We start from the raw sequence: 14,061 nt of genomic DNA, 5'->3' as shown, positions 1-14,061 counted from the left end.
ATGGAAAATGAGGCAAAAATGGTCTCATTTGAGGAGAATAAAGCAGCATATTTACGAAACATTTTGTCTTGGAAAGCCAGGTAGGTGGTAGAAAAGGCACGGTGCAGTGCTAGTCTGCAAGCTCTATCACACTTGGATCCAAGCGCTGAATGGATCCAAGTCTGTTGGGTGCTGTGGGCAGAGAGAGTTTTCTGGCTGTTTCTGCTTCTTCTAAGATAGGAAATGTCTGACAGCATTTCCTTGTGAAGCAGCACCCTTGCTTCCTGCTCTGGGGCTGCTGCCAGTGCTCACACACCTTTTGGCTGCCCTTAAGACCAGGGCAGATTCCTTCCCAACTCCAATCTGCCTAGTCCACACATCACTATACTCGGATCAATTAAAGACAACATACCCCATATCCCTGCTTCAGACTCTTTGGCAACATGGAAGAGAATGAAAGGACCAGAGACATAAAGGATTTTCCTAATACTTTGCTCCTGAAAACAAGTAACAGAATTAAAATTGATAATAATAATAATAATAATTAATAATAATAATAATAAGCTTGAGACATGCCATCTCCCCTCTATTGCTTGGTTCATCAAACTTTCTGTATCCTGGAGGGCTCCCAGTGTTCCAGATGGGACAGGACTCCTCCAGGTCCTGCCAATCTGCACTAATCAATCACCTTCCTTTGGCCATAGAGGGACATCCAGCTCTGCAAAGAATTTGGCTTCTTTTTGCCATGGTGCTGCGTTCAGGCATTTTCACCCAATCTCATGATCTTCCAGTGTGCTCCTCTGCTGATAAACAAGGTTTATGGAAGGAGGGAGGGAAGACAGCAGAACAATCAAAGTTGATAATACTAGATTGTTTTTTCACAATTTTCCTGTGATACTCCTTCAGTGAGGTGTCAAGCCTCTTTCCTGGGAAGGATGCCTGTCTGGAATGCATTACTGTAACCTGTCTTGGGCAAATTTAAACATGTTCAAGTACAGCATATAAAATGGAGTTCAGGAGACAAAATGGAGTTTCAATTTAATACAAACATACCGCTTTGCCAAACCGTGTCAAGAAAGGGATTTTCCATCGTGTATAATGTTTACAGAGCATCTCTGTTTTTATCTTTAATGGTTGCCATAACAAGATCAACTGTTTCTTTAGCATAGCAATTTGATGATTTATGTTGTATCCCATTATTATTTTAGTCTCATTTCAGCAGCTCTGAGTAAAATAAAATATCACTCTTTGTCATCAAGCAACCTGAGACAATATCCACTCATGGCATTTGGTTTAAAATAAACAAAATTACCTAGTTTTAAATGTTTTTCAGGATTAGTGGCTTTTAGATAATGTAAGTTACAAATGATCTATATAAGCTGTAAGCAGTAAAATCACTAAATCACTAGAAATAAATAATCGTTTTACACAATGCTATTGCAACATCTTCTTAAAATGAAGTGTAACAAATTGTGCTGGGGCACCACCAGAGTAAGGTAAACTATGGTTTAATGATATAACTAAAGTTTATATTTAAATCTAAATCTGTCTTCCAGTTCCAATCTAAAATGGGAGAAATTTGTGTTTAGATTGTGTGATTAATAACACAGGCTTTGAAGATCTGTAATGTCCTTTGAAGAAATCGGGATGTCAAGTCCAAGTGGCTTTACCCGGAAGCTGAACTTATTAAACACAATACCTTTCACCAATATCATCTGTCCCCTTGCTCCTTCTTTAATCTTTAAATTTTAGGATATCACTCTTGGGATATATTTGTGCACAGAACGTTGTCCAAAGTTGCTCCCCCTCCGCACCCCTGTCCCAAGCTTGTTTTGGCATCAAAAGCCATGTGGGCTCATATTCCTCCTGCTTCCCTGCCCACACTGCAGCTGGACGAGATGCAGTGCTGTCACATTGTGCTGCTCTTCAGTATGAAGGGGAAAAAACTCAAACATTCATGTGCTTGATTTTTTTGTCTTTTATATAGCTCATATAACTGTGCCTGAAGACTTAGGGCACATAGATAGATAGATAGATAGATATGTATATGCATACAAAGAGAAAGCAACTATTCAATAACCTCAGAAGTCAAAAACGGGATGAAAAAGGAGTAAAAAAAATAAACCCTCATTTCACAACAATGGCAAAGAAGTGTTAGGTAGCAAGAAGACAGAGGTAGAGGGGAGAAATATCATTCTCCCTGTAATCCAGATAGCACAGGTGATCCTGGCAATGAAAACAGAGTGACTTGGTATAGAAGAAGGTAGCTCAAGTGGAGGGGAGAACAGGAAGTTAGGCTGAAAACTTGTTTAACATGTGTCTGTGTTGTAGCTGTCATCTGAACAAGCTACATGAAGCCAATGCAGATATTCATCTGCATTTATAATCACTGTATGCGCACATACAGTTACCAGTATATAAATATAAATACCAGTACATAAATATATTTTATTTCCAGTTACCCTCTTTGGTTCTCAAGCCCTTCTAGCTTTTTCTGCCATCTTGCACCTTCCTTTTTGTATTCCAAAGTTTTCTGTGTATGTAGGCAATCAAATAAACATTCTCTCAGTTGGTGTCACCATGAGAATTTTGCTGTCTATTCAACCTGTTTATACTATCTTTGTGACATAGTCCATGTAGGGTGTTTTTAACTTACAGCACATTAAGAATGAATAAAAAAATACTGTTCTTGCAAGCTTTGCTATTTCATAATCACTCTTTAAATGCTGATAAAGTTTGCCACAATTTAAATGGGAACATGAAACAGGCTTCCTGGCCATACATTTTGTGACTGGTATCATACCTTGTTAATGGGAGACAGAAGCCAGCCTTGGATCCCTTAAAACATTCTGGGCATTTGCTGAACTCTGTCATACCTCTTGCATCAGTTAGAGTCAGCCAGTGTTTATGTAATTACATCCCTAACTTCTACAAGTAAATTGTATTTAATAACAGCAGTTGGGTATTTTGTGCATATTGGTTGCTGAACATTACAGCTTGTCTTACAAAGGGTCGTTCTGAGGGGGCTTCTAACTGGCCATGCCATAGTGTTGCCTGTGTATTTTATTTATAATAATCATTTAACTAAAGAGTATTGTGCAATCCTGAATTTATATTACAACTAGCTCCGAGTTATATTTCTTTTCATACTACAATGCAGTCATATTCTTCATTTGCTCTCACCCAAACTTATCATGCAGTTACACTTTAATGTGAAAAGAAATGTTGTCAAGAGTAGTTATTATCACACACCAGAATATTGTATTAGCATTCACTTTTAATAGATTAAAATGAAAGATTTTGAAATCTGCTCTTAATGATACTGAAGGATCTTGGAGAGACATTGGGAAAGCTTTATATGAAATGTCATATGATATATATACATGATACATAGGTTCATAAAAGACAGTTCATTTAACTGCCTGCCTTTGTATTTCATCTGTTCTGTTGGGATGAGTCATCCACACGTTAAGTGATGCTTGTGCAGTTTCTTTGCTTGAAATTGAGCACAGTGAGTGGCAGGAAAGTTTAGGGAATATAAGATTCTTGCCGACCTGAGAATGATGAGTACAGTAAGACAATTTTGGAGGCATACAGTATAACCTGGAAGAAAACTCTGGTAATTGAAGGCATCTTTGAGTCACATCTGCTCATCTTTTGACTCACTCTGATCCAGATATGTTGCTTGACCTGCTGTTGCATACATCACCTTACTTGCAAAGCTGAATTCCAGGTGGATATAGCATGAATTAAGGTGTCCAGGTGGAGAGTTGTTGAGAGGTGCCATGCTGTAGAGCCTGTATGTCATAAAGCAGTCTATTAAAGGTGAAATGATTAAATATTCATTTCTGGGGTTTAGAGTCATGTTTTGGAAGCTTCTAAACTGGTGGGAAAAAAACATGAATAGAACTTTCCAGTTGATCAAATTGTTGGCATTTTTTCCTCAGTTTATTGTTTTGATGTGGGATTGTCACATTTGGGCAAGGTGGGCATTGTATCTGTGGTGCCTCTGTTTTTCTGAACTTTTTGTTACTGAAGGCTTGTGTACCCTTTTTTTTGGCTGGGGTGGGATGTACAGGTCATCTCTATTCCACGCTGCTTTGGTAGTTGGGAAACGGGATGATGAATAAACAATTCAGTATTGCAATAAATATTTTGTTTTATTCTGGTATACAAAGATCATAATTTCACTCTTTTATAAACATTTTAGTAAACATGGAGAATGTGAAGGAGGTATCTCCTGGCAATACCTGCTGTATGAAGTGCATGTGTATATGTTTCATGCTTTGAGTTTATGGGTGTTTTTCAGGCTCGTATCCAAAGTCTTAGGAACTTCCAAGAAGCCATGCACAACACTGCACTGGACTGAGGGCAGATAATAATTTAAACAGTGGTAAATGTAGTACAAATACTAACATGGCAAGAGTGTTAGTGTCAGCTGACGCATTACAGTCCACAATCTGCATATATAAATACTACAAAAAATACACATCCCCTCAAACCTTGCTGACCTAAATAACCTATTACACAACATCTTACACATACTTCTGACAAGCAGATGCTAAATACTGCAGTGACTAAACTCCATGCTTGAATATTGAAGAAATTAAGTAATAAATCAGACAGCTGCTGGGTATTTTTAGGTGTTAACAGGTCACGCAGATTTTACAAACATTATGCATTGATATTTTTTTCTGAAAATTTACCCCAACAAATTAATCCAAAATGTTGCAGAAGGTCATTTCTCATGTAAGCATCAATCCCTTTACATTTCTCATGTAAGGTTAAAAGGCCAGGAAGTTTAAATTTAGGTACACTTTTTCTGTTTTGGTTTCTCTTAAACATGCTCACATAAAGCCCACAGACCATGGCAGAATAAAAACATTTCAGAACTAAATAGAGGGCCACAAACAACAAACAGGAGAGGCCCATGCCAGGGGGACCACTAATAGCAAGGCACTGATTAGGTAGGCAGATAATCCAAGTACAACACACAGAATTATAAAAAATTCAGTATTCATGGAAAAGTACCTTAGGGAAATTATTCAAAGAATGCAGATTTGATGATTGTAAGCTTGGGAGCAAGGACAGATGACCAAACATTCCACAGTAGGGATTATATGGAAGACTAGTATACTTCATAAATATTCTTAAATCATAGTCTCATGCATTATGGAAGGCAAAATAAATTGAAATAACCCTTGACTGTAGCTAGTAAGCATGCAGAAAAGAAAAGAAATTTCTTCATATTCACTGCAACTAAACACATGCAACACAGTATTTGAATTATAGCCAAGCTTAAAATATATCACAACAAATGTATGAAGATAATGAGGGAAATTCAAAAGAGGAGACTCAAGGAATGATGGTTTCCAGGGCAGATAGGACTCCCATAACCAGCAAGTGTAACTATCCTGTCCATAGGATTTCTTATAAATATGATATGGATTGCATCTGTTCTGAAAAAGATATCAAACTTCATTCTAAAATGTCTGACAAATGATGAGTTTGCTGTTGACATAATGCTTAATTACCTCCTAAAGTAGGAACTTGTATCTTATTTCAAGACTGAATTTCTGTAATTCCCATTTCTCAACACTAGATCTCATTATACCACTGTCAGGAAGGCTGACATCTTGCTATCAGACATCTTTCCAGGGTGTAAGTACCAATCACAGTGATCAAGGCACCTTTCAGCCTTTCGTCTGACAAGCTGAATAAGTTGAGCTCCTATAGGCCTTGCACTGGAGTGCTTGCTTTCGAACTACTGGCTGTGAAATCTCTCTTCAGAATTTCACCTGTCCATATGAGTAAAAGAAACAATGCATTTTTTTTCCAGTGCAAACAATCCAGATACTAAAATTTTTTATCCAAAACTCTACTTTGAATGCTTATAAATAAGAGCATTAATGAATGAGAAGCCTGAAAGAAGTGGTACATGTCAACAAGAAACTAAAAAGGAACAAGCATCAATCTCTATTTTATTATCTAATCTAACTATCTCTTTTCTATCAAAATTTGGAAACACTCTATTCCTTATGGCAGATCTGTGTCTGTGGCATAATCCTTTCCCTCCCATGAAACTAGGACTTCTGACAGATAGTCTGTGACTATTAAATAGCTCTGGCCAGGAAGGGCAGACCATCAACTTCTGTGCCAGGACCTGGCACTTGTTCATATTACTGCTGCTGTTACAAGCCTTGTAGCGTCTGGCAGAGAAAGTGGATGAACAGCTGGAAGCCGAAACCTTTTCAGCCACCTCAGCAAAAATTGGTAGAGCTGTCTGCCAAAGCCATAGTTTAACTTTGCCACCTTGGGCTAGTTGAATATACTGCACCTTGCAGGTAGAATATCCCCAGAAGCTCAGCACTGATCAAGAAATGTCCATGGGATATTTCATGGGCACCTTCTGTAGGAGCAGAGCAATCTCAGTAGTAGGGACTTCTTAAAAATGCTGCTGCATCATGCAAAACAATGGCTCGTGTCCAAAATACGTCACTCTAAGCATTCACACAAGGGGTCAGGTGCAAGTTATTTCAAACAGACCTCGTAACAGCTGGAAATTTGTGGTTGATGTCTGGAGACAGGAATTCCTGCTGTTGTTCATTTCTACTTTAAAGGTTTAAAAGATTTTCCCTAGTTCCTGAGCAGACAGTGGGACTATCATCGCCCTGTTGGCACTGCCACTTGAGTGGGTGTGACGAGAGTTCTGCAGGGACATTTTCCAGACTATGTAAGAAATCAGTAGTTTTACACTTCTTTGTGCTGGTACAGGATGAGGCTTCAGATCTGACAGTTTTTCTCCATCTAGGCCTTCAGATTTTAATCAACTCCTTTCTATGACATTTCCGTTACTTCTTAACTGCAGTTGAGAGAAGAAAAAGGAAAAAAAAAAAAAAGAAAAAAGAAAGGAAAAAAGGAAACCAGGTTTTTATATATCCTACATATTTCCAGGAATGGTATTTATCATTTACAGAAGGTTATTTTTGCAGTTCTGATTATGAATGTTTACTTTATTCACACATCAAGCAAACTCTCCTCTTACACCATACGGACGGGAGGTATACTGTTTCATACATTCAGATGTCTGAAAGCCGTCTGGAAATGTATTTCCCACTTTCTGATATGGGAACATTTCAATAGGAGGAGGTTTAATTTGTTTTGAAATTTCAACTCTTGTTCTGCTCAGAAGCTAAAGCTGGAATCCATTAAGATGCATTTTAGTGCAGATTCTATTCTCATCTTCCTTTTCTCAGTAAGTGTGCAATTCACTTAGTACTTCATTGCAACCAACAGCAATATGTATACATGGTGCACAAAATGAGCCATTTTGTTTTAAAACAGATTGCAGATGAAAGGAAACCATTCATTTCTTCCTTGCTAGCTGTAATTACTAGAGTGCTAATTACTCCAAATCACTGACATCCAGGGTCAATAAGGATGACAACAGGAACATCAAAGACAAGATGCACACATGCAATTACAAGTCTCTAAAACCAGGCTGTAATATTATTTTATAGCTACTGTTTTTTTCAGTCAATGCTAAAAAATCAAGTTTGCTGAATGTTTACTATTATTTCCTTTGCAGTTTGACGGTGAAAACATGTATATGAGTATGACAGAACCAAGCCAGGACTATGTGCCAGCCAGCCAGGTGGGTTAATTAATCTTCTCTGCCTTGTTTCAAATTGTAATTAAAAAAATTCAAAGAGTTGCATTGCAAATGAGTGGCACTATCAGTAACTGCTGCAATCAGGAATAATCATAATTTATAAACAAAGCATTTAAGCCTTGTTTCCAGTTAATGAGATAGAGCTGATAAAACACCAGAGCTGGCGTTGGTTAAAAGATACTACCTTGTTCCCTCTCCAGAATGCAAGCAGCTGTTTTGCCAGCATGATCTTTCCCAAACAGTTGTTTTACCTTCAGGAAATAAAGTCTTTACAGGTGCAGGTTATTTGTTTATCTGACTGCAGACAAGTTAATCATTATAAGCTATACATGTCACAAATAGCTTTAATTATCACTTATAGGACAGTTGAAGAATTGCATTTTTAACACTAATCCTGTGTCTGAGGAATGTTGCTATTATTACACAATTAGCAGCGGGGTTGAGACAATGGCTTAGCCTTCTGTAGCTTGCAGGCCAATGGTGATGTGTTTTCTTTAAAGGTATTTTTCAGCCCTTTTCCTTTTGGGCAACCATACACACTAAATTTTGAAACTGGATGTATATTAAAAAATCTTCCACTTTTCCACTTGAACCCAAAGATCCTACAGATTTCTAAGAATTACAAATTTTAATTACTCCTTAAAAAGCAAAAATAGCTTTGAAAGTTTTGCTACATCTCTATGTAGGGGAGAATTTTTCATTTACTTCACGTGTTTCAGTTTAACTTCGCACTAGTGAGTGGTGGGGATAGTGCTGCAGGTCAGTTAGATTGTGTCAGAAATTGCCATGAATGACCAGACTTGTGGTCTATGCCATGCAATATTTCAGGCCCAGGAGGCTTATCTGTAGAACTCTCATTAGGTGGGAAATAAGTCTGCATGAAGAGTGATTATGTTTAGATAAGCTGGATGTAACTTAGGAATCAATGGCTTTGTGCATGCAAAACTAAATGTCTTCATGAAGTAGCATTCTTCAGGTAGACAGGTGCATTGGGGGGCAGGGAAACAGGAGGTTTTGTGAGATGAGTACATGGTTCAGCCAAAAAGACTGTCTTTAAAGTGTTCCACCACATTGGTTCCCAGCTTTCTGTTGAAGTCACTCTGAAATACCTTTAGAGACCAATAGTACTTTGCATTTAGGAATTGTGCATGATTGAACTTGTTCAGCTAAGAACCCTCCAAGATCCAGAGATAGTTTAGAATAGAACTGTTTGATTAAAAAATGAAAAATTATATTATTAATTTTTCTCTAACCATTAATCCAAAAACTGTACTGACAAGTTTTATTATTACTATTAGATTAAAGCAGCCTAGTATCATCTCATTTTTGCCTTAAGGGTTTTGAAGTGCAAGGGCTAATTGAATTTGTTTGAAACAGTAGAAATACAAACTCTATGAATGATTGCTGTTATCAGCTGCTACCTTTCAGAGAATCATTATGTCCGTCTTAAATAGTTTTGAATAAAGAATTGCAAAGCCACATTATACATCAGAATTATTTTTCTTCTGTTGATATTTTTGTACTGTGTATTCATGTGGTTTAAATAATTTAAATGGCATATTGAAAAATTAAGGGTATAAGTTTTAATCTTTTATGCAGTTTCTACATGTGCTAACAAGACCCAGATTCTCCAAGATATTTATGCATCTAACACTGGTTTCAGTGAAAGGTGATTAAAGTACCTTTAAAGAGCCAGGCCTAGGTATTTTAAATGCAAATTACTTTGTCTTCAAGGAAAAAAAAAATCTATCAAATGTGACATTTCCAAATTCAAATATGGAAACCCTGAATGCTTACTAAGGGCTGGAACCAAGAAAGGGCTTACAGACTTTAAATTTGACCATGGCAAAGCTGAGCTCTTAGGTGTCTGACTCCCAGGTAGAGTTCAAAACCTAAAAGCAACCTCTCTGTCCTTTGCTGGGGGATCCATGTGGCAAGAAGCTAGGCACAGTGTTGTCAAGTTGTTGCCAAGTGTATACCAGTCAACCAGGCTTCTGTGCCTGTTTGAGAGTAGCTGTCAGCCTTGGGCTGTCACAACCTCCTTTCCCTTGCTGGGATTTTCTCCTGGTGCTTACGCTGTTGCAGTGGTTTTAAGTGAATATACAGAACCCTAGAGTGAATTGGGTTGGAATGGACCTTAAAGATCATCTAGTTTCAACCCCCATGTCATGGGCAGGGAACCTTCCACTAGCCCTGGTTACTCAGAGCCTCATCCAGCCTGGCCTTGAGCACTTCCAGGGATGGGGAGTCCTCAACCTCTCTGGGCAACCTCTGCCAGTGCCTCACCACCCTCATAGCAAAGAACTTCTTCCTAATGTCCAATCTAAACCTATCCTCCTTCAGCTTAAGGCCATTCCTCCTTGACCTATCACTACAGGCCCTTGTAAAAGGTCTCTCTCCAGCTTTCCTGTTGGCTCCCTTTAGTTACTGGGAGACTGCTCTAAGATCTCCCTGGAGCCTTCTGTTTTCCAAGCTGAGCAAGCCCAGTACTTTTAGCCTGCCTTCACAGAAGAGGTGTTCCAGCTTTGTGTGGGCTGGAGCATATGTGAAAGCCTGTAATAATAACTGTATTTGAAAAAAATGGAAAAAAAGAGGCAAAACAACTTCACTGGGAGCAGGAATCTGGGGTGTGTTGGAAACCTGCCTCTCATGTTTCATCGAGAACCTGCGACTCTGAGAGAAGCCTTCCAAACCTGTTCCTGACATAGACAGCTGCTAGTCATTCCTCAAAGGAACTAAACAACTCTGCACTGACAGTATGTGTGAGGCCTTCACTGACTGTAATGGGGTGCTGTTCCTTTCTTGGGCATAAGCATTTGGTGGTCAGCCAAAACTGGTGAACTGACTACCATTTCAAGATCCAGCCTGGTGGTTAAAACTGGAAAAAAATTACGGTATTTCCTGCTCTGAAAACAAAGCATGAAAGACAGTGCAGCTTACAGGGATAGGGAGAGGAACAGTTAAGGGTACAATTGCATTTTCTGAACCTGGTTTTTAGGACTGTTTGTTCATTTTCCTGTCACTGTTACTGGATGTAAAACACATAATGCCGTAAAAGGAGAGGAGGATGACAGATGACAGCATAGTTGCTCCATTCATAGTTTTGTCCTTTTGCACCTGTGTTCATTTACCATTGCATGACCTCAGTGGGAGGAATGCAGGCTCCTTCACACTCTTAATAACTTGGCTTTTCCCTCACAGGATCAGAGATGAGGGGTTGAATCCTGTCAGAATAAGGAGTGAATTAATTACTCTGCTTTTCTTGATGGATTCACGTCTGTTAACTAAAATACGAATTCCACATGTAAGGAGATACATGGTCCGATCAGAAACCTCTATTCAAGCTCTGGTCATGCTGACTGAATCAGACACGAGTATCGTTTTTTAATTTCAGAGTCTGACACAGCTTATTTGGGAAGTGGGTTGGCAGACTGAGTCATGGTATGCAACACCAAGGACCAAGTGGTTTCCACTTGGCTGTTTTCAGGGTTATGTGACCATAGAAGCAGGATTGCTGGGGTCCTGATATATGCTGGCTGACAAGCACCTCAGTTCTGTCTGTTTACTGCAAAATGTTCATACCCAGAAAAACATCACCTTATATTATTTTATGGGTTTTAATCAATTTATCCCCTTTAGGCTAACATAAATAAAAGCTCAGCCATTGGACAGGAAAAATATAGTTTTGTTCCTTTTGCTATATAACATCAAACATCTGCATAGTTTGGTAATCCAAGACAATTTGCCTCACAGCATCCCTCAACAATAATTATCATTTCTGTTCAATTTTCAAATCAGTACATGCTTTGGGACTTACAGACCAAGTTGCTAAGTAGCAACATATGGCTCACTACTGTTCCTGTGATGTTGCTGCAAGCAAATAGCATAATTCTATACTTGAAATGATTTTTACAGAAAGCCAGTGCTGGAACTGAGCCAGAAGTGTAAGTATACAGTAAAAATTAATGATATTCTTTTAAACTGTCCCAAAAGGCTGTTTGGCAATGTTGTCTCTGTGTACATTTTATATATATATATGTGTAAGTACTGCATTTTTGGTTATGATATATGTAGTACAGGACTCTACACTGAAAGCATCTCCTAAATGAGTTATGCCAGCCATATTAACAAGCATACACATTAAAACTGTGACATTTTCATTACTAATTGCACTTCGATCTGAAAGTATTTATCATTTTAAAATAAAACTATGCCAACTTATCTGCATTTGAGATTCCCACCAATTATTTTTTTCTCCCCACACCTATAATTGGAATCTTGGACATAAATTATTCTTTATGTTATTCCTCCTCCTGTAATTTTTGGGCCACACACAGCACAGTATAAAATTATATTGCTTATTTTACATTTCTTCCTAGTCACAATATGGAATGTAATTCAGGACTTTGTTGCACAAAGCTTTACACATTTGTAGCCTTCCTGAGGCCTGATAAATGTTAAGGTTAATGAGTCCAGCTGCCAAATTCCCTGCAAGGTCTAAAAGGAAGGTTGAGACCAGGCCTGGAGCTGATGATTTGGGGCAGTACCCCTGTTGTCCCACTGGGAAGAAAAGATCTGAGGCAGAGGAAGGCATACTGTTTGCTTAGAGGTGGTGTTTTCCTGCTTCCCAGAGCTATGTCAGGGAGATCCATCTAAAATATATGTGCATGTTCTTTGATACAGGCAGCACCATGGGTATCAAAACTGTTTTGTCCTGTACAGCTACAGGGTGAAATAGGATGGAATGGCATCCAAAAGAGAGAGATTTCATATTAATATTGCCTTATGCACATGGTTCTACATACAGCCCTAATGTAGTTTTTACATTTTATACAGTAATTTCTTAGATTATTAATAACATAAGGATTGCTCATGTGAAGTAGGGATGGATAAATGCTACGCGATAGCTGCCCTCTCTTGCTCTGTATTGGTCAGTCTTGTTGCCCAGAACGGTCTCCATCCTCAGAGCAAGGCAGAAGTTGGCTGCCTTGGAAAGGACTGAAAAAAAGCAGCTTTCTTAGATGGAAAATCATTACATGTAGTCCTGTGGGTACATGCTACCTTGACCTGAAGTCCAGTGCAATCCTGCCCAAAAGTTGGAAAGCTTTTACTCATTATTTGAGAGACTGCTCCACAGTGAGAAAGAAATGCCACCTGGGCAATCTTCTGGCTGGCTGCAGTCCAGGGCTGTTTTGGACCATATTCTACCTCCCTCTTCCTGATCTACTATCTTTTAATTCCAAAAAGCGGTTATCATCAGAAGGGAGTCTACTTTTTGGTCCTCCATTTCTCTGCAGTAGTCTATAGATGCCACATTAAAAAAACAAAAAAGAAAAGGACAGGTTAAAATGGCCTCAGGGAAAGAAAAAAACCAGGCAGTCCTTTCAGATCCTGAACAAGTGGTTAAAGGTAGATGCAATTTTACCCTACCTTTCCCTTTTGTGTAAAACGTAGTCTTTTAATGTTACCTTAACATCAGGCACAGAGTCTGGAAAGAACTGAGTCCCTGATAAAAATACATCAACAGTTGCATTAACAAGGTTATGCATATATTTATAGATATACATCTTTAGAATCATGGAATGGTTTGAATTGGAAGGCATCTTTGAAGATCATCTAGTCCAGTTCCCTGCAATGAGCAGTTACATCTTCCACTAAATCAGGTTGCTCCAAACCTCATGCAACATGACCTTGAAAACTTCCAGTGATGGGGCACACACAAATTCTCTGCACAATCTCTTAGAGTGTCTCACCACCCTCAGAGTATAGAATTTCTTCCTGCGTCCAATCTAAATCTATCCTCTCTGTTTAAAACTGTTGTTGCTTGTCCTGACACTACAGGCCTTGGTAAAAGGTCTTTCTCCATCTTTCTCATAAGCCTCATTATATTTTGAAAGGTGTTATTAAGGTCTTCTCAGAGTCTTCTCCAAGCTTAACAACCCCAACTCAGCCTTTCATCATAGGAGAGGTACTTCAGCCCTCAGACTTCTGTGGTCCTTCTCTGGACCCAAACAAACAGGTTCATGTCTTTCCTGTGCTGATTACCCCAGAGCTGGATGCAGCACTCCAGATGGGGTCTCACAAAAGCAGAGTAGAGGGGCAGAAACCCTTCCCTCTCCCTGCTGGCCACACTGCTTTGGATGCAACCCAGAACATGATTGGCCTTCTGGGCTGCAAGCACATTGCCAGCTTATGTCCAATTTGTCATCCATCAGTGTCCCCGAGCCCTTCTCCAAAATGTATGAATGTCTTTAGCTTTAATGCAAAATGTATGAACATGTACTATGTATATATTCAAGGATATTTTTTATTTTTTTTGCAATCAAATGCCTCAACTTTTATAAAAATAGAAGTCAGAATTAGGGCCTGTTGGCTGGAATTTAAGAGCTTCGACAAATTTCACATTAAAG

General features: G+C 38.8%; 1 protein-coding gene across 3 annotated transcripts in view; it reads left to right on the top strand.

Annotated features, from left to right (window-relative positions):
* Positions 1-14,061, top strand: part of TOX (thymocyte selection associated high mobility group box) — a 218,919-nt gene that overhangs the window by 107,515 nt on the left and 97,343 nt on the right. For all 3 annotated transcript variants that reach the window (XM_039549338.1, XM_010401145.4, XM_010401144.3), the window contains exon 2: positions 7,568-7,633. In XM_039549338.1, the coding sequence (XP_039405272.1) occupies positions 7,568-7,633 (66 nt within the window). The remainder of the gene's footprint in view (positions 1-7,567; positions 7,634-14,061) is intronic.

Source organism: Corvus cornix, chromosome 2 (genome assembly GCF_000738735.6).
Source record: "Corvus cornix cornix isolate S_Up_H32 chromosome 2, ASM73873v5, whole genome shotgun sequence".
Taxonomy (NCBI): Eukaryota; Metazoa; Chordata; class Aves; order Passeriformes; family Corvidae; genus Corvus; species Corvus cornix.
Note: the sequence above shows the minus strand (reverse complement) of the source record. Positions and strands in the feature narration are given on the sequence as shown.